Source organism: Rousettus aegyptiacus, unplaced genomic scaffold (assembly GCF_014176215.1).
Source record: "Rousettus aegyptiacus isolate mRouAeg1 unplaced genomic scaffold, mRouAeg1.p scaffold_m13_p_12, whole genome shotgun sequence".
Taxonomy (NCBI): domain Eukaryota; kingdom Metazoa; phylum Chordata; class Mammalia; order Chiroptera; family Pteropodidae; genus Rousettus; species Rousettus aegyptiacus.
Genome location: NW_023416287.1, coordinates 65,427,481 through 65,449,161, shown reverse-complemented (window position 1 = coordinate 65,449,161; position 21,681 = coordinate 65,427,481). Strand labels below are relative to the sequence as shown.

Genomic DNA, 21,681 nt, shown 5'->3' with positions numbered 1-21,681 from the left:
TATCCAAAGAAAGATTTTATAAATGGCATGGTAATGTAACCTGGTATAACAGCATGAAATATGGGTATGAGGGGTGGGTAGTGTATTTTGAGCAGCTCTTAGCTAATTAGAAATAATCACATTATAAGAGCTCTTATCTTGGTATTATTCAGAGTTTAATTTGATACAGTTAGTACAGAAACTTAGAGAAATTATTTGTAATGGTCAACCAAGACAGATTTTGTAATTCTGATTTGATTTGGAAGATTCAGTGATTTATCATGTATGAAACAGTATAAATGAAAATGAGCATATATACCACTACAATAAAAAAAAATCATTACCTGGAGATTCTTTCAATTCTTAGTCTTTTATTTTTCTCAAACACGATTTGACATTACTTTTTGCCAATGCTTTTATGATGATAAATGAAACATTAGCAAAAACAAAATGTTTTTCCTTCCATTGACTTTTTAAAAACATTGTATTTCTATTTGGTGGCCTCATATATACTACTCTATGCAAAGGAGTAGTAAAGCAATCTACATTCTCCGTGAGCATTTGGGAAAAATATGACTTATGTGTGTGAAAAATTAATGTATAATGTAATAGAAAAAATTTGAAATATGAAAAGCATGAGTTTAGAAAATGGGATCAATGTGGGTTGGAACCATCAATTTAATTCTTTCGGCATTTACAGAATACCCACTACACTCAAATCATAATGCTAGCTTCAGGGCGTACAGCAAAGAAAAAAAGCCTAGCCTCTGTTCTCTCATTCTTTATAATTTAGTATATTTGGTCAGCAGAGGAAGAGGAAGAGGGTACGTCACTGGAAGACATTTCTTCAACTTCACTACCCCCCTCCCCCGCACTAATACTCAGTAATGATGATTTTATCACCTTATTTCACTTTATTTCTGACATCTCCCAGGATATTTCCTGTGATGCCTAGCCCCACTGCCCTTCACCAAGTACTCTTTCTCCTGCCTCCTTGACAGCTCCCTGTTTAAGAATTTGTTCCAAGCCACCTTCACTATTGTCGTTCTTCTGTCCCCATCCTTCTCTTCCTCCTCAGTTCGCATTCTTTTTAGTGGTTTCCAAGTACTGGTTGTGATATCTGCCACTAAGTGCTAGTTTTGCCATTCGTTCACTGTGCTACCTTTAGTGAATCACAGGGTCTTTTCTAAGATTTAGACATTTTCACATTAGTGAAATGGGGTAATTAACACATATTTTACCTCTCTGGGTCCCTGTGAAGTATATATTAGATCAATTGTGAAAATTGCTTTCTAAATAGAAAGGTAAAAAATATGTTACTATTCTCCTTTGACAATAGGATTTTCATTTTCTGTATCCTTTAAATATTCATGCTCATGGTGGTTTTCTTTTATCTCGTATATTGGTAAAATTATTTTATTTTTTCTCTTATTTATTCAAATCTTTAGCAAATTTCCTAAGATGATTTCATTTGCTATAATTTAGTCCTGAATGTCAAATACAGTTGTCTTTAGTTATAAATACCATGTAATTGGTTATTCTGTACTCTTGTAATCATGGTGATATTGAACATTTATCTGCATTTATAAAAACATCATGGCCATTCATTCTAATTGCAAGAAGACTTTAGTTACCATGAGTGGAGGGTAGTAGCAGACTAATCATTGTGACTCCTGATTTTATAAAATACTGCAAAATGAGTAACCTCAGATGATACTTTTTAGTTAGTAGTGTCTCTAAGAGGCTCCTAAATCTATAGTTAACTCATCCCCTCCCCCCAACCCTTCCACCCCCCACATAACACAACACCTGACTTTTTCAGACTCTTCTCACTATACCTAAATATATTTCCTGCCGAAAGGTAGAAGTAGGGTTAAGACAAAAATTTGGCCTGAAATTGGGAACCAGTTTCTAATCCTGTGTTTGTCACTGTCAGTATGACTAGAGCAAGTTCTTCATTTTATCTGTATCAAGATCTTTAAAATTGGAAATCTGAGTTTTATCCCTAAGTCTATTTTGAATATTATAAAGGTAATGATTACCCAAATGACTTATATAATTAAAGTATTTAATGATTCAAAGCCATTGTTATTATTCAGATGAGTCTATTATAAGTCCTTTTGTTTAAATAAATCAAAATAATTTAGTCTTTGTTAAGGAGATACTAGTCCTCTGACAAGTATTTAAACAATAATACTTTATAATTTGTCAAATCCTTTAAGATGGCTGATAAGTTTATTAATACTACTGTTACTAATGATACTGGATATCAACTTCTGAGATAGAAATAGTGAAGAAAGCTTGGTGAAAATGTTTGGATATCAAATAATAAATTGACATTAAGAAAAAAAATCACAAAATACTGACTATAATAACATTACAGATACCAGAAAACAGAAGTCTTGAGACCAAAGTAAGGCAAATTGTATCAATGGTGACTGTATCTGAAAATGGAGCCCATTCCATGCCATTCATCAGAAAAACTTAATACAAGGCACCATTTACAATGGTGTTGGAAGAGCTCAAAAGCCAAACAAGATATAATACAGCAACTAGAAATTAACAACAGAAGAAAGAATCAGCTACAGCCAGATGTGGAAAAGCAGAGTAGAAGTTGGTATTACTAGAGCCTGAGAGCCTGAGCTACCTGATAGGATGAGATTCACTAAAGATGCTTTCTGGCAAGAGCTGGGACATAGAGAAGTTGCAGTTTATGCTGGAGATGGAGAGATCACCTGAATCAGAGAGGATGTATGGGTGTGGGATGGGGAATAGGGATAGCCAGGCATTTTTTATTCTTCCCATCTTCAATCTCTTGTCAGAATCTCCCAGTATTTAACGAAGTCATACGACAATAGGCAAGGGAATCTGGAAAATGGTTTGCAACGAGAAGAAAAAGAAAAGATCTGAGAGCAAACCAGCAAATTATCAGTATAAAATGAAGAAGCATGTGGGGGAAGCCTTTCAGAATACTTAATTTAGGATATACTTATCCTTTAAGTTCAAAAAGTATTTGGATGCCTAGGTTTCTTGCCACCTCAAAATGTTAAAACAGTGGCTTTAGTTTCCTCATTGAATAGTCTTGATTCATCCACTACAGTAGAAAGAGGAAATTGAGAAGAGGGAGGCTTAGAAGAAAACATCATGGAGTATGCCTTCTAATCATCAGCCTCTAAGTTACTGTAAAACCGGGAAATTAAATAGGTCTACTATGATTGCGAAATTTCTCCCTCTACACTCCCAAAGCACAGTACACTTCTTTACCTGCTTGCTAATGGCTGAAAATACTAAGAGAAAAGAGCCTGTCATTCCACAATTAGAGATAAAAGGTTTAAATTACAAGTGCCTAGCCAAAGTAACATTTTTCTGTGGGGGAACTTCAGTCAAAGGATGATCAATCAACCTGTCAATCTATTCCTCAGTAAAACAATTTACAGAGATCCAGTGTGCATTCAAATAGCTGGAGGATTTGCCATAAAGATGGAAAAGAGAACATGAGGGACCCATAGAACAAACTTTGAAGATCTTTGATGATTTTCCCCAGAATAATACTCTTTCCTACTATGTAAGCAAAACCAACAGTGATTTCAGCACATGGTACACAGCTCTGCTTTACAAACATAAAAGACTCAATTTTGCAAACATATACTTGACTTCAGTAAGTATATCTTTATCTTTAACCTTTTAGTAAACAGAGAAACTTTTTGAGAAAAATCATGTTTTTTTTGAGTCTTTTCAAGTGAGGCCACACTGACTCTTGTTTATTAGTTTTGATCAAGAGAGACTACTTTGCTGGGTTCTTTACCTGAAAATTTCCTAGAAATTTATTTAATGGTATTATACTAACCTTAGATTGCCTTACTAAACTCAGAGTTAAGGGCTGTCATATTTAGTTCTCTTGGTATCAACAGTTGCCTCCCACAATTTTATATTCAACTGATTAGTTGTTGGATATTATCTGTTAATATCTCACATGTGGCCCCAACATTCTTGTACAAGAAATGCTTCTAGATTCCCTGCCCCCGACCAAAGTAAATTAAATTAAGTTGTTGGTAGAGTTTAATTTTTTGTGGTTGTAGGACTGAGGTCCCTGTTTCCTTGGTGGCTGTCAGTAGGGATCTCTATCAGCTCCTTAAGACTGCCTGCATTCATTCCTTCTTATGTGACCTTCTCCATTTTTAGTTCGTCAATGGTACTGAAAAACCTTGGTTCTCTGAACCTCTCTGACTTCTCATTCTGCAACCAACCAGAGAAGGCTCTGTGCTAAATGCTCATGTGAATAAACCGGCCCAGATAATTTTCCTATTCAAAATCCATTGTACCTCATATGACATACCATAATCACAGGAGTAATAGATTTACAGATTTTGAGTATTAGGGAGGGGCACTTATACATACTTATAAGAATGTAAAAAGATTCACAGTCTGTTTTTAAATAGATATGTGATTATGATCTGCGATTGTCCAGTTCAACAATATTTATTGAACATTTACTATGTACCAATCACATACTAATAAAGGATTAAGCACTGGAAGTTGGCCTTCAATAGCTAACATTTCAAACTTATACACATTTGAGAGATAGACAAACTTTTTTGACATTTTGATAATTTTGTCAGAATCATTTCCTATAAATGGCACAAAAAACCGATTCTGTATAACTTCTAATTCTTCAACTTCTGACAGATAGTAAAAAAACTTTAAAATCTTTAAATATTTGATTCAATTATATCTCTTCTTGTAATCTCTGAAAGTATTCTTCTTTCAGATTTAGAACACCCCAGTTCTTTGACTATATTTTAGTACATGACTTCAGGCTCCTTCAACATGTAAGTTATATTTTTTAACTGGACATAGGAAAGTCACTTAACATTTCTGTTTCTTGTTTTTTTCAAAAGTAAAACAAATATTATGCATTAGTTGCTTTTTCAAGTTAAACTGTCACTGGCTAAATTAAAAAAAAACAAAATACAAAAAATGGGAATTTATTGGAAGGGCAATGGAGTTTCTCATAAAATTCATAAAGGAGTTGGTCTCCCAATAATCTGAAAAGGTAAGAACCAAAGGCAGCTCCAATTTTAGGAAAAAAAGGCAATTATTTTTATACTTCCTTTCTAGAGGTTAACATAAAAGGACCAAGTCTAATGAGTCCCCTTTTCTCTGTCTCATAGCTGCAAATTTTTCCAGGGTAGCAAGAGATTGTGCTTCTGTTAGACTAGACTTGTATATTAGGAAGGGATTTTATGCAGTAGGTTTCCATCCCTGTAGATGCTTAGTACATAGCATCAGTTGGCTGCTAAAACACACACACAACTTTTTTATACTTCCGAAGATAATTCTGCTGAATGCTTACCACCTATTTCACATAAACCACAGAAACTGAGGAACTAAATCTAAGTCATTTCTAGTTAGTACACTCAGAGCTGAGGCCAGTTCACCAAGTGATGTTTGTTTTTCTTGTAGTTCTATGATAATTGAAATTATACAGCTAAGGGACTAATTAGTATATTTATCTACCACCACCATACCCTATATACAACAGTGTAAATAAAAACTTAAGGAAATAAGGGATGTTCTTAATCTTCAGACACTTGATAGCAAAGAAATCCAGATAAATATGTGAAGATAGCCAAAGTCCTACCCAGCTGCAAGACATTTATTTCAAACAATAAGCTAGTTTTTGGGTCCTCTTTTTTGTTGTTGCTACAGTTTTTCAGGATAAAGTATTTCTTGATTTATTTTTAGCAAGCAAAAATCCTCTTAAGTTGTTTATTTAAATGCCAAGTTAGGGAAACTACTTTTGGATCGCATTAATTCCAACTTGTTTTTGGAATAACTCACCCCAAATCTGTGACATTATTTTCATTTAACTTACTTCTTAGTTTAGCATAATTTATGATAAATTCTTGAGCCATTTCTTCTATAAATTGTCAAATCATTTTCTAATAGAATGACTTTATAGTAATACCATACAACATTGTTTCTTATTTTTATTGTCCATTTGATGTGTTTTCTGAGACATTTCTCTCAAGTGGTTAGCTGTCAAATCTCTTCGAAAACACTGAACTGCTATCTGATGATTTTCTTAGATTCACTTTAAATTTAACATGAGAATTTATCATTGTATATCCTGCTTGTTATATGAGACAGAACATTATAAAACTCACAGTATTGTTTTGTTTTTAATTTGTAGCAATAAATAGCTTCATAAGTAAGCTGCCAATGCATGGATACCTTGCACAACTGCATTAGTGTGTTATACTATCTATGACATTGTCTTATTTATCAATTAATTGATCTCTCTGTAGAGAAAGACAGATGTATATCTGTCATGTCAACTTCGTTTTAAGCCCCAAGCTGGGTCTTATAGAGGAGCACAAAGAAACATAAGATGTAAAATACATACCTTGTGGATACTTACAGTCTAACTGGTAATTAAAACATAGATTTTTGAGCCATAAGATGACAAGGTGTTATAAGGAGAGAAACCTCCAGTGAAATCTATAATATTAAGGTTGGAGTAGGAATTTGAAAATCTGTGACAGATATGATTATTATGGTACCATTTAAGATAAGAAAAAAAAAAAACATGCCATCCAGTTCAAGATTGTTTATCTTGGAGTCCATGGATAAATCAGGTGGCTTATAATTTGGGGGGAGAATATATGTATGTATAAATTTTTACTTATCTCTAACTGAAATTGAACATTTTGTTGTATTATGAATATAGGTAGTAAAACAGTAATATTCACAGTGATATGATTTCATCAACAAGAGAAATAGATGTTTTCAATTCACATTGTAAAAATAAAAAATGTTTATGCATATCGCTTTCTATAAAATATTTACTTCTTTCTTTGAAACCCTAAACCAGCTAATGGGTAAGCATGAAAATAATAGTCTATAATTTATTTAGGCAATTAAGAAACCATTGATATGTTATTGAATTAATGGCCTTTTAAAAAAATAAGTCACCTTAGAATTGGGAGAAAGTTTTATAATTGGTCAGTTGACAGTGGCTTTGAGGTAGGAACAGAGGTAGACTTTTCTCAGACTAGGCTCACATAATCAGTGGACTTCTCTAACTACCTGCCCTGGAAAACAATTAGTAATTTTATAAGTGATCCAGAAAAAGGAATATAGAGCAAAATACCCACTACTCTCTAAAATATACAGTTCTATGACTTAGCATGTAGAGCATACTCAATCCCCTGACCCCTTTCAGCTCTTTGCTGCCTTTGGTGCTTTTTCTCATTCATTCTCTTGAACAAGAACAACCTCCACCATCGCCATCATGTATCTACATAATCTCACTTTCTTCAAACTGCACCTCTTGTAAAAGGCCTTCTCTGATACTGTCCTCATTTCCGGAGGTTGTAGGTGACTTCTTTTTGTGAAGAACCTTGTTTATTTATTCTGCCTTATATAAAACTCCCATGGGTTAGATGTTATTTTCTACCTTACATCGTGATTATTTTGTTATAGTCTAGGTTATGAACAAATTACATATGGAGTCTCAATGGACTCACAGTGCCAAGAAGAGTGTCTATCACACAATAGGTATTGGGTTAAAATATAATGAATAAAATACCTCCTCACTGATAGCTCAGAATTACTTTCATGCATTGTGCTGTACTTTAGTTATATGTTTTGAAACATCCAGCTTACCTCTGTGCTTTCTCTGTATTACTCCTTAAATTAGAACCTATTCTTTTAATGGCAAAAGCTGAATTAGGAGCTACCACAAAAGGGTAATAACCCCTGTAGAATTAATTTAGTGGAAAACCAGATGCTCTTGTTACTTTGTCCTTTACTTTGTAGCAGAAGTCATTGTGTGTGTGTGTGTGTGTGTGTGTATTTACACATATTTATTTACATTAGCGAACTTCTTAGTGTGGAATGTTTTGACTTCAAATGTACATCATTCCTTTGTACATGTTTAAGATAGTGTTGCTAAATATATAATCTGGATAATATTTTGAAAATACCAACACAAATAGATAATTGCATTCTGATTATCTGTTCAAAGGTTTTCATGGTATTGAGGACTTGGAAGTACAAGACTTTCATAGTCAACAATTGAAGTTTTTACATACAAGAAAATATAAAACACAGAACAGGTGTTTATCTAAGTTTTAAAAACTATATTATGGAGGATAAGTAAAATGGAAATTCAGAGAATTGGTCATCAGAAGGATTCGAAGAAGGGAAATGCAGACACAGAAGGAATTGCTAGATGGACAAAAAGGTGACAAAAGCAGGAATGAGACAGGGAGTCGGCTTGGGGCAGGAATGGAGCAGAGTGGTACAAAGGATTAGTTTAGACTAAATTGTCTGCTTTGTGTTGTAGAGTAGAGGGAGTTATGGTGTAAAATATAAGATTTAATCTAATAATAGATAAACATATTTTTATTGGGGACCCTAGAGCTGGGAGAAGATTTGGTGCAGAGATCAGAAGTGATAAAGAGAATTGTGCCTAAACTCTACATTGCAAATAGTTTTTGAAGAATTAGAAATTTTTTCCACCTTTCTGGATATCAAGGTACTGATCTTCTGGAGCAAGGTTATGTATGTGTATATTTTGGGTTTAGAAGTTAGTCTTATGGTAAAATATGAAAGGAAATTTTTCTGAAGCAGTATCAAAGGATTAAAGCTGGAGGACTGTGTTGCATCTGGTGGCAAAGGATAAAAAGCTTTTTGGACTCTATAAGCATCTGACCTGGATTTTAGGACTAAATTTCCAAGTACCAATCTTAAAATGAGGATAATATATATTTTTTTCCTATTCATTTTGCCCAAGGCATTTGGCCTAAAGGCCATAATGAAGAGCTACTGAAAGTGACTAAAAAAGTAGGTCAGGTGCTTTGGGAGATTTCACATACATTTATCACATTATTAGGTAGGTAGATGATAGATGATAAATGATAGATAGATGATAGATAGATGATAGATAGATAGATAGATAGATAGATAGATAGATAGATGATAGATAGATAGATAACTTAAATACAGACACAATATACATGCTATAATAGGTTAATTATCTTTATATAGAGAGCTAACCATTGAATCTGGTACTGATGAAACTATTTCACACAAAATGTGGGAATGTTAGAAATAATCTAAGCAAATAGTACATCTAGGGTCTGTACTAATTGGTGGAGGAAATGAAGAGTAGGGAAGGAGAAAGAAGACAATGTATCGCTTGTCACTTATAGTTCATGTTACTACACCTTGTACTCAAGAGCTGCAGCACAGGTAACTGGGATGGCCCTCTGCACAATACTAAGTCCATCCCATTGAAACTAACCTCCACACAAATGCAACCTAAACATCCAGCTGCCCTTCTGATATCACTAGATTCCACACTTCCCTGTCATCACATTCCACATTCTCCTCTGTTGCTAGGTACCCTGGGCACTCTTAATTTCCAAAGTTTCAGGTACTGTTTTTCCTTGGGACTCAAATACAGAGTCTTTAGTTCCAAAGCTATGGTACCCAAGCTGAAACTTGAGAGAATCACCATCATCCTAGGCTTGTGAACCTAAGGCTGTATCTACAGATATAAACATTACACCCTCTGTGTAGCAGCCGTTACCCACACAACAGCAGCCACTCAGGATGCAGCAAACTATGTTAGGTAAGGAAGCAGTTTTTCCCTCTAAAGCGATAAACCGATGTGAATTGATTATGATAAACAAGAGTATGAGATCCGTGGTTTTTAATACTGAAAAAGCATCTTTAAAGAAGAAAGAATAAAAACCATTAATGTGGTTACAGGAAGTAGACAATGAAAAATGCTTAGTTTATCCTGTTTAATATCTACTCACTTCTTTATACTGAATCTTTCTAACATATATATCAAAAACTTTCTTTTAAATTTTGATTTATAAAATCATGGTACGTGACATTATTGATTTTTTTACTATTTATAAAATATATGAATACATATTTGATACAAATGAGTAAATCATTCATTGTTCTTCATAAAACATATTGATTTACTCAGGAATGAAATATGTAAAGCTGTTGAATTTAGTTACCTTGGTAACATCTGGAGTGAACTACTCTGTCTAAAAATATTTTCTCCTTTATTTGTTTGTACCAAAATTATAAATACATGATTTTTATTAAATAATCTTCTGATAAATTATGTTTATCTTATCCAAAAAATGAACAACTGGTACATTATTTACTAAATATGTATGATGATTTCAGATTAAAGAAACAAATATAACATGTTTAAATTTTAACTAAAATAGATAATGGATTTGTTTTATGCAAATGCACATTTGATTTTAAAATGTGATATTCTTTAGGGTTCTTCATTCTTTTTCCATATTGATAAAAAATTATTACATGAAATATTTACCATTTTTAAAAGATTTTAGTACAAAATCTTACATCTCATTTTTCTTCATGAACTAAAAATTTGGACATGAATATGTCTACTAATTTTTCCTTTGAACTTCATTGGAAAGAAATAACTTAAATAATCCAAAATGGCCTTTCATACTTTTGCATAAGGACTTGAATTACCAATAAAAGAACATCCATAATGATTTCTCAACCTAATAGTTGTGGAAAGTGCTATGTCATATTATTTACGGCCAATTTCCTAAATTCTCTTAGGTATGTTTCTCTCTACATGAAGTCTTTTCTTGAATGGGTACATGAAAAGAACAATTTAATAGTAGAATCTTTAAACACATATTAACTTTTTCTTAAAATAGTTTTAGAAAAATTATTTGAAAATATTATTTAAATGAAAATTAAGCATTAATGCTCTTTGATTTTATTTTTTACTGGAGCTAGAGACCTGGTTTTATCCTTGACCCTTGTCTATCCCACTATCAGTCTTACCTACTCTATTGTTATGATTTTTGCAGTTCCCTCTTTTTCTGCACTCCTGCTGCTTTAGTTTGAGCTTTCAGTGCTGGCTTAGATGACTTATATGGAAGTTGGGGAAGTTGTCTCCCCAACTTCCATTTTGTTGCCTTCATACTATTTTTCCTGTCTTCATACTATTTTTCTCATAAGAGTCAGAGGAATCTCTTCAAAACATAGTGTTAACATCACTTCCCACAATAAATTTAAATTGTGCCTATTTGCATTCATGGTACAATCTAAGCTGATAAATAAAACACTTCCCAACATGTTCTCTTCCTCCTTTCCTAGATTTCTCTTTTTCTTACTTTCCCTTTTGTGCTAAGCTCTGTATATTCTTTCCTCTGTGACTTTGCACTTGCGATCTCTAGGTAGGAAATGCTTTCCTTCAACTTTTTCACCTGTTTAAGGCATACTCATCTTTCGGAATTCAGTCATATGCTACCATCTTTTGGAAAACAGCAATATCTTTATTCCTTGTTTTGGATCATAGTCTTTTTTTTTTTTTTTTTGCTCATTTTAGTTGCATGTTTATTTTTCTGTTTCTTTTAGTTGCCTGTGAACTGATTGAAGGCAGAATCTCTCTATAGCCTAGTTATTTATCCACCTTGAGGTCCAGTGTAGGCACTCAATAAATGTTGAAAAAATGAATGAACAAGTGAGTTATATTATTCCTTCAGAATTTAAATATTATTTCTATGAATTTAATTGATTAGAAGACATTGAATATTTTATCATACCCGACAAAAATACAGCATGCTTGAAAGTATTCAGAAATCAAACAAAAATCACAAATATTGAATATTATTACTCTTGCTCATTCATATTTATATGGCTTCATTAATAGCTTTTAATGAAGTGAAACAATTTAACGCCTTTATCCGTCAGAATCTTTTAAAATCAATAGCAAATTCTTATCATATATGTAAAGATGAAATGAAGAGAAATAGAATTTGATTGTTTTATGTAAACTTGTTTCTTGCTCTCAGTAAAGTGTCATTAGTATACTTTTTTCCTAAACAAGCTTATTATTTATTTTAAGGCAGAAAATTTTAATGAACTCTGCTTCCTCAATTTCCCTGTTTTGCTTTTATTCTATAGTTATTTTATTTTTGTTTTTGGAAAATTATATATGTTGTAGATAATAAAGAATATTATAAAATCCAGTGCCATAGAGTTAAGAAGAAATCACAATTAACAATTTAGATGACATCTTTTCAGTCTTTTCCCTCTGTTTATGTGTTTTTTTTTCTTTTTTACAAAATTGGGATCATATTGACTACATTCTTCTGTAGATTTTTTTATTTGATCTTTCACGACTCACATTTTCCCATATCTTTAAAATAGAATAAATGATTCTTTGATCAGAAAATTTTCACCAAATCTGGATAGTCTCACTGGAAAAGCAAAAAGTATTTACAAAATAATTGACAATTATTTTCTTCATTTAAATTTACTTTTTGAGATTACATTTGAGATTAAACTGTTTTTTCTATTTTTTCTTCTGTTACTTTACTTCTTGTGCATAAATGTGCCTCCTGGATTAAAAATAACAATAGCTGCTTCATGAGTTTATTGCTAAGGATAAGTTACACATTATATGTAATATTAGCATAATGCTAAGCAGATAATAGGAGCTCAATGAATGCTAGTCGAAATAGAAACTGAATAGCATATTAATTAAAACCAAAATATAAATTTGTGTTTTCAACAGATGATTCTGCTGCAGAGAGCTTTAATGGCAATGAAACTCTGGGGCACAGTTCAATTGCTTCAGGGGGAACACACAGCAGGGAGATGGGTGACTCCAATGGTGATGGCAAAGCTGGGCTGGAACAGGACGAGCAGCCACTGAACCTGAGTGATAGTCCCCTCTCAGCACAGCTGACTTCAGAATACAGAATAGATGACCACAGCAGTAATGGAAAAAACAAGTATAAGAATCTTCTAATTTCTGACCTCAAGATGGAACGAGAGGCGAGAGAAAATGGAAGCAAGGTAAGGTCACATTACAATTTTCAGAGAATTTTTAAGTTGGTCATGATGGTCACAAAGAAATACATGTTTATATAAGAGATGAAGAGTATTGTCTCTAAATATATTTTAAACGAATTTCAATAATACATTACCAAGAAACATAACCATAGATTTCTTGTGTCCATATAATATAAGCAATACACTTTAGGAATAGCAGTGAAGAAAATGAATCATGTCTCAGGCAAAGCTGTTGATGTGTTCTTATACAAGGAATCACTTTTAAAAAAAATTTGTGTTTTGTATTAGTTTCAAGTATATAGTACATTGGTTAGACATTTATATAGTTTATTAAGTGATGCCCGATTACTCTAGCACCCATCTGACTCTATATATAGCCATTATAATACTATTAATTATATTCCCTATGCTGTACTCTATGTCCCCATGACTATTTTGCAACTACTAATTTGTACTTCTTCATCCCTTCATCTTTTTCTCTCAGCCCCCCAATGCCCCTCCCCTCTGGCAATCACCAGATTGCCCTTTGTATCTGTGAGTCTGTTTTCATTTGGTTTCTTCCTTTTGTCTTTTAGAGTACCCATATAAGTGAAATCATATGGTATTTACCTTTCTCTGTCTGACTTATTTCACTCAGCATAATACCCTCTAAGTCCATACATGTCATTGCAAATGGTAGGATTTCTATACATGAAATCATTTGATTTAATAATTCTTGCTTATATAATCTTATAGATCTGTCTCTGGGAGTTTGTTGAACTCAGATGTGAAAGTTTAGCTCCCAGAACACAATTTTCAACTAAAAAAAAATCACTTTCTAATTTCTCCTAGATTGGATAGGTGTATGTAGTAATAACGTTTCAGTTAAATTCTTGAGTTTACTTTAGAGGACTTTGGTCGGTCATTTACTACATGTAGGAGAAATGTGTCAGTGTTCTAGATTCAACATGCGTATTAAATAACTACTTAAACAAGTAATTTATCATAAACTCTGTTATACGAAAGACAGAAACATGTTTCAGACATATATAAATTTCTAGATTCTTTATATTGGAAAAAGTTACAATCCTCCCCATCCCTAGTTGACTTATTTATTTTTTTAAGAATTAAGCTTACATTACTACTAGTTTGAAATAATGCATAGTGATATCACTGAAAAATTTATAATTTTTGAAGGTATAGTTTTCAACACATAAAGACTTATAGAATATATATTTTGGCTCCCTCTTCCCGCCTCCCACGCCCCACTGTTATATTAGAGTTGTAGAACTGGTCTTTTGACATAGATCCTAAAAGCAAAATGTCTTAATCTGAATTAATTTCTGAATTTGCTGAGGCACTGTGCTTCCTAAATTGACTCTATTTAATACTTCATACTTGCCTGAGGATGTGTTGTTTTATCTTCTTTTAAGCAAGTCACTAGACATTATCAGACACTTAAGTACTTCTGCCTGTGGGAGGCTGCTATAACTTTTGCTGTGGTAAATGCTCAAATATTTTCTTCAGTGGTTTAAATCCAACTCACACAATACAAATGATTTTATATTCACTAATAGGATCTGGATCACTGTGTTACTTTTTACGGAACAAAATAACCTTTAAATTTTTCTACCATCCACATACTTTTGTCTTTATAAAACCTAAACAATCATGAAATGTCCTTTTTATGCTCTATGTATCTGTCAAATATTTTTCTAAAATTATCCCGTGGTTTGTACGTTTCTTTATTTCCTTATTTATTATTACTGTAGGAACTATGCTCATTAAAACACACTCTTGCTTATATATTAAACAGAATGAAATTACATTTTTACTTCTATTGAAATGGAACAATAAAAAAACACACCGTTTGGGCTGTACATGTTGAATAAGATGGGAAATAGTCCTGGGGAGGAGACACCCCTGAGAAACTGGAAGTTCAATGAGTTCGTAAAGGAAGAACAGCTTCCACAACCCAATGAGGAATAGCCAGAGAGGCAGACGAAAAATCAGAAGGGAACAGTGTATGGAAGCTAAGTATAGTTCTACTTTTTGAGAAAGAGAAAGTGGTCAGCTCTAATGGACAATGCTAAGATGTTAAACAAGACGAAGACAGAAAATAATGGAACTTATGAGAACAGTTTTGGGTAGCACATTGGGGAGGGACTCTATTCATTCTTTCAAAAAGGACGTATTAGATACCTGTCATTCTTGCACCAATAGAATAGTTAGCAGACACAACTCAAAGAGAGGAGAATCTTTATTCATAAGGCCCTTCTTTGTAAATAGTTTTGATAAAGAAAGTATATGTACATAGAGAAGTTTCTTAGTTAAAGTATAGGCAAACATCTATTCTTGTGTTAAAATACTCAGTTCAAAGTAAGAAAACATTTCTGTTGAAGTAATAAAGATGGCTTCCTGGATCAAGTGAGTCTTGAACTTTGAAGGAAATGTAAGATTACCATTTTTCAGAAGGGATCTCCTATTAGACATTGTAAAGGACTCGGAATGCAGACAGAGAAAATGAGTTGATCTCATAGGGTAGGGAACCATTGTCCATTCAGAACTAGGTATGACTTCATAATATGGTGTTTAAAGAATAACCTGATATTGTGTAAGATAGGCTATTTGCTATCAATTAATTCACCAAATATTTACTGAGGGGCCTCCTACATGCAAGGCACTGTTGTGGAAAGCAAAAATATGGAAACAAACAAAGCTGAGTCCCTGTCCTTCAAAAGCTTATAGTCTAGCAGGAAAGAGAGGCAAACTTGTAATTATAATCCGATTCCATAAGTGATATGATGACTATATCGTGGATGAAATGGGAGAACATAGGTGAGCACCCATAGGACTTTATAGAGAGATTGCTGCCAAGATGAATTTGAAGGGCAAGTGGAAGTTATTGGGGTAGGGAGGATATGTATGGCAGAGCATGTTTTGAGGCATAGAGCCATAAGAGAATATAGTTGGCATGGAGAATTGTGAGGAGTTTAGCATGGCCACAGCAAAGAATGTGTGTGGAAGGATAGAATATAAACAGGCTCCATTAATAAAGGCTTTGTAGGTCAGTTTAAAGACTGTAGATTGTATTCTATAATTAGAGTTTAGCATGATAAGGCTGTGGACAGCTTAGAATTTTAGAAAGATTTTTGATAACATTATAGTGGATGAATAGGATAGGGACTAGGAAAAAAAGATGAAAACTAATTCGAGAGCTATTCTGGTAATCCGGAAAGAAAATAATGAACATGTTATTTTTGTTCTTTTGACATTTTATTTGGAGAAGCTATATAGAGCTATATACTGCCAAAGTCCTGGGAAAATCTTTCCCATAGGGTACAATATGAATAATCTTTGTACCTCTATACATCTTATTAGGATGTAATATAAGAATGATGTGTCTACCTTGCCTACTGCAATATGTCTAGCAGTTGGTTAATATCTGGTATATATCGGTCCATCAGGAACAAGTTGCATAAAAGGAGTTGTGGAGGAAAAAGAACTGAACTGAAGGGGGAAATGAAGGCAACCAGATAAGAATAGGAGATATTTTAGAAGCCAAAGTATAGGGCATTTCAAGTCTGATATAAGTGGTTAAATGGAGCCATTCTTAGGTGAAGTGATCCAGGTCTAGACTTGGACAGTAGTTAGGAGAGTTAATTTTAAGGGTTGCATTCAAGACGTGGCAGAAGCAAAATCAACAGACTTTGGTAAATTGGTTTGGAGATAGTTGTAGAGGCTGGGTAGGAAAGCTGAATCATTTTAGTAGTAAAGTAGACACTGTCTGGACTTTTTGTTTTAGGGATTCTTCTTGCAATCCAAATTCATATGTAGAGTGCTCTAGGGTTCCTGGCTTTGGATCAATACTTGTCTTACCCCAAGGCTATCAGGTGAACTTCAGAGTAAAGATTTAGCACTCATTTGTTGAGTCAATGCTACCTTTTGTAGTCCTTAGAATTGTTGCATCACCTCTGTGAAAATTTGTAAAGTGAAACTACTACCAGTTTCTTCCAGTATTTTTTAAGCTAGCTAGCCTATATTCTACCTTAGTTATATAGCATCTCTGAGAAGCTTGATATTGATTATGTTATGGTTTTATTATCAATAATATCAAACGAAACTGATTATAAAACATTTAAAAAACTAAACAGTGAACCAAAATACTGAAAAAGAATCACTGTGCTGGATTCTGCCATTTACTGAATGCTTATTATTATGCAAATTAACTCACTAGACTAACATGCAATCAGATTAGCGAATCTAAAGAATAAATATATATTGCATTGAAAGAGTTTAGGTGATATTTATTTTCTACTTGCAGATAGCCAGATTTTTAGAGGACAGCTAGTAACATTAGAGCTCAGAAAAAAGTAGAAATGTTGATTAGAACTTGGAAAATAAGACTTATGAGAAAGTGTTAAGGGACTAATTATATAGAAAAAGAAAGGCTAAGAATACACAAATCTGGGTATAATTTTGTTTAAAAATATTAAGAGAATAAAAACTAAATTAGAACTCTAATACAGGGAAATACATAACTTTAAAAACCTGTATTGTTTTTCTCTTCTTAGTTTTCTCTTTCTTTTAGTATTTGTGACTCAGCTGCATTTTACTTAATACGGTAAAATATTCTAAATAAGTCTTCCAAAAGAACAATGTTTCAAGAAATAACTGTGACAGGAGGGTCATTACTGTTTGAGGTTTAATGTGTCACTGTGGTTACTGCATATTTGGTTTTTGGCTGACTTCCCAAAGCTCTTCAACTTTCACTTTATTTAAGTAATAATTTTTCTTCAATGTGGTCCAAGTGACATTTATTCAATTAATATTTCCTTTAAATTTTTACCAAAATGGATATTACCATTCAAATTAAAGTACGTAAAATATTTATCATAATTACCATTAATAATTGCTATGCAATTTTATTTAGATGTGATGAATGGAAGCTCATTTTTCAAAATATCTCTTTGAAATACTTAGGAATAATGAGATTGCCTTTTAAAACATAAGAAAAATGGATTAACTTTTGGAATATTTTATGTTGGTCTTTGTTATGTGAATATTCCAGCTCATTATTGTTTTAATTTGGTGATTTTCAATATCTAGCTTCTTGGTGTTATATAGAAATTTTGGCTCAGACCTTTTTCAGGGTAGAGACAACAATATATATTTAACAAATGTGCCTAATATGTGCTAAGCACTGTCCTGGGTACTAGAGCAAAGGGTAAAAAAAAGAAAAAGATCTCTGTCATTAAGAACTCACATTTTGGTCAGAAAGATAGATACAATCGTAAGACAAATAAATGTATTATAGTATGGAAATTAATTTATATGTTGGAGTGCCTTCTAGGCCTACTAACCATGCTTTGGAAAGTTCTCAAGTTAATTTTTAATGGTTAAGTAGGAGATAGCCACTTGGCAAAAGGGAGAAGGGAATTCTTAATAAATAAAGCATTAAGGTAAACCCTATAAATGATGAAGATGGAAATGGTGAGAGATAAGTTTGAAGAGATAGTTCAAGTTGTCAGACTAGGGTAGGCTATGAATGCCCTTTTAAAACTTGAACTTCATTCTATAGTTGACATAGCTACACTTTAGGATGTAAGAGAAGAAAATAGCATGGTCAGATTGTGTTTTGGGGTAAACCATTGTGGTATTTTTGTTACAAGATAGCTTTAAGTGGCATAAAAAGGAAGAAGCTGCTGACAAATGATGAGGTCCTACCTTAGTGAGGTGGTAGTAGGGATGGAAAGGAGAGCATAGGTTTAAGAAATTTTAGAATGTTAAATATACAGAATTGGGAGTTGGTAAGTGATGGAGGGTGTGAAGGAAATGTAACAGCTATAGGATACAGGATATATCAGTTCTGATATTGAGATGTCATGTCAACTCTAAAAATGATGAACACTTGTGTAATACTTTTATATTCATTACTCAAACCAACTCAGTGTAGTAAGAACAAGTATAATTACCAGCCTCATTTAAACATAAGGATGTAAAATCTTGTGGATTATAAGTTATTTAACTGACACCAATTACACGATTTGTTAAGTGATAGACCCTTGGTGTGGAACCCACTATAGTCCATGTGTTTTTCACTACACCCACACTGGCTGATGCTGTGTAAGACTAGTCATCTCTATGGGCCATATGGTGACTATGATGGGCATGCTATCCAGAGAGGCAGAGATCTAGCACTATTAGTGCATAGTTCCTTGATAAATAGCAAATACTTGCAGTGACACTTTTTATACAAATATTTGTTTTGCTCAAATAGTTGGTATTACCAGGACTCATTGAAACACACTGATATTGACCCAGATTTAGAGAAAGAATAAAAGAGGAAAAATTAATTCCAGGGACAGAGCTATATATGCAAGTTTGTCTTAATATAATAGTTTATATTATTTTCATCAATATTAAATATTCGATGAGTCTTAAAGTATTTCCCTAAAAGCAATTATCTATAGCCTCACTATTAGCATTTATAAAGTGTATTTTTGAAATAGAGATCTTGGATTTACTTGGGGTCAAGAAGACAACTTGGGCGACAGAATTTTTAAAAATTAGGTCTAAACTTGGTCCCAGGAAATAACAGTGAAAGGTAATGAAAGGTAAGATTTGTTGCTAGGCACTATTCTAAGAACTGTCTCATGTAATCATCATAATAACCCAATGGAATTAAGCTCTGTTATTATTCCCCTTTGTACAGATGGAAAAACTAAGACCCAAAGACATTACAAATATGGCTACACTAAGAATTTCTAGAATTTGGATTTAAATTCCAAATTATTTAGCCCTCGTTTCAACCACTACAGTATAAGTTGAAATCATGGGATGGGGCCTGAAAATGAGAAGTAGCAAATTTGACTTGATGCTGAGACCCCCAGCTACTATTTTATGGCTCATAGTTATTCCCTGATCAGGAAGCTGCACTTTTCAGCTCTGTGACTTTGAGAAGGTCTTTACCTTTCAAGCTTGGATGCTTTATGAGTAAAATAGGAATAATAATATAGGCGATTGTGAAGATTAAATAAGACTGTGCATATTATGTAAGTGCATCATAAATGGAATTGCTGCACTATTTGGTATTGGCTCCAAAATTTGGGGCTTAGCTGAATATTGCAAAGTTGTACTCAATTCATAAATATTTATTTGTGAATTCAAATATTCTTTTTTAATAGCCTACAAGTTACTTACTGAGATGGCAATTTGGATATGCATATTAATTTATTTCAACCAGTAAATACTACTTTCCTTTTCTTCCTTCCTTTGTCCCTTCCTCCTTTCTTATTTCTTTTTAGTTATAGCTATTTTCCGTGAATCTAGAATATATAATACATTCCCAGAGGCATGTTATAGACATTTATTCTAGGACCTATTTTTCTGAATGTATAACATGTACTCATAGAAATAAACCCTAGGATTCCTTGCAATTTTTGCTTGTTAAAATCTTTCCTGACCCTGTTGAAGTCTGTCCAATTCAAATGTCACTTCCTTTGTAACACCTATCTTGATCACCTCAGCCAAGAAAATAAAACCTTTTCTTTTCTGAACTTCTGGAGAAAAAGATCCATGAGGAATGAGGATAAGGTGGCAAGTGGTGGATTGTACAGTGGTGGATTGAACAGTGGTGGATTGCATGTTCTTATCCCACTCGCTTTTTTATACTAGCAGTTTGCTCACACTGCCACCTGGCTTCCCCAAACTCCCCACTGTGCACTTGACTCTTATTTTAATCTGGGATATGAGTATGTTCTATTCCAGGTAATATGTACACAGTCTTCTTTCTCTGGACCAGAGATTCTCCTTTGAAACTTTCACCATAAACAGTGATCCAATTGAATAGGACACTAAAAGCACATACAAAAAAACAAAAGAAGATTTTTTTATTGGTTTCACTTTGGTATTTAAGATATATATATAAAGATTTGACTTTTTTAGAGCAGTTTGAACTTCCCAGCAAAATTGGAAGGAAGGTATAAGATTCCCACATAACCCCTGCCCCCACACATAGTGTCCCCGATTATTAACACCCCCCACCAGAGTAGTGCATTTGTTAATAGTTGACGAACCTATATTGATACATCCTAATTACCCAAAGCTCATAGTTTACCTTAGGTTTACACTTGGTGTTGTATATTCTATGGATTTGGACAAATGTGTAATGACATGTGTCTGTCATTAATGTATTATACAGAGTGTTTTCATTGCCCTTAAAAATCCTCCATGGTCCCCCTATTCATCCTTCCACTGCTTAAAGCAAATTTTTAAAAACTAAAATGAACCCTTGATGTTTATTTCTACATTTTATTAGCTAAGATATTATTCCTGACATTAACCTTCTCATCTCTGGAGCCTCTATAATACTGAATACTAGACAAAATACTAGACAAAACTAGTATTTAGAAAATACTAGACAAAATACTAGACAAAACTAGTATTTAGAAAAATTATGTTTGGGTCACAATTGTCCAAGTCATCAAATTTTCCTCAGTTTTTGTATAAGCAGGGTACCTTACCAGGGACTTTGGGACTATAGAATTGCTTCTGAAGGATCTACCACATAAACAAAAGAAAGTTAAAGAAATATATGAATGTCAATCTTTATGTTCAAAAATGTTCTGTGAAAACAGAGTGGAAAAAGTTTTCACGGCAGAAAGAACATTTGTATGAACTCAAAGAGTTTAGTTATAATGAGAAAAGTTTGAGGAGGTGAAAAGAAAGAGGAGAATAAAGTCACAAAAGTAAGAAGGCACCAAAGTGATCGGGGAGTACATGACCATGAGTTTGAATGGACTACATTAAAAGCGAGTCAGGGGGATATTTTTCAGGTCC

At 33.2% G+C, this 21,681-nt stretch overlaps 1 protein-coding gene across 10 annotated transcripts in view; it reads left to right on the top strand.

The window, feature by feature from the left end:
- Positions 1-21,681, top strand: part of NOL4 (nucleolar protein 4) — a 277,921-nt gene that overhangs the window by 143,221 nt on the left and 113,019 nt on the right. For all 10 annotated transcript variants that reach the window (XM_036229933.1, XM_016153923.2, XM_016153925.2 and 7 more), the window contains one exon: positions 12,581-12,864. In XM_036229933.1, the coding sequence (XP_036085826.1) occupies positions 12,581-12,864 (284 nt within the window). The remainder of the gene's footprint in view (positions 1-12,580; positions 12,865-21,681) is intronic.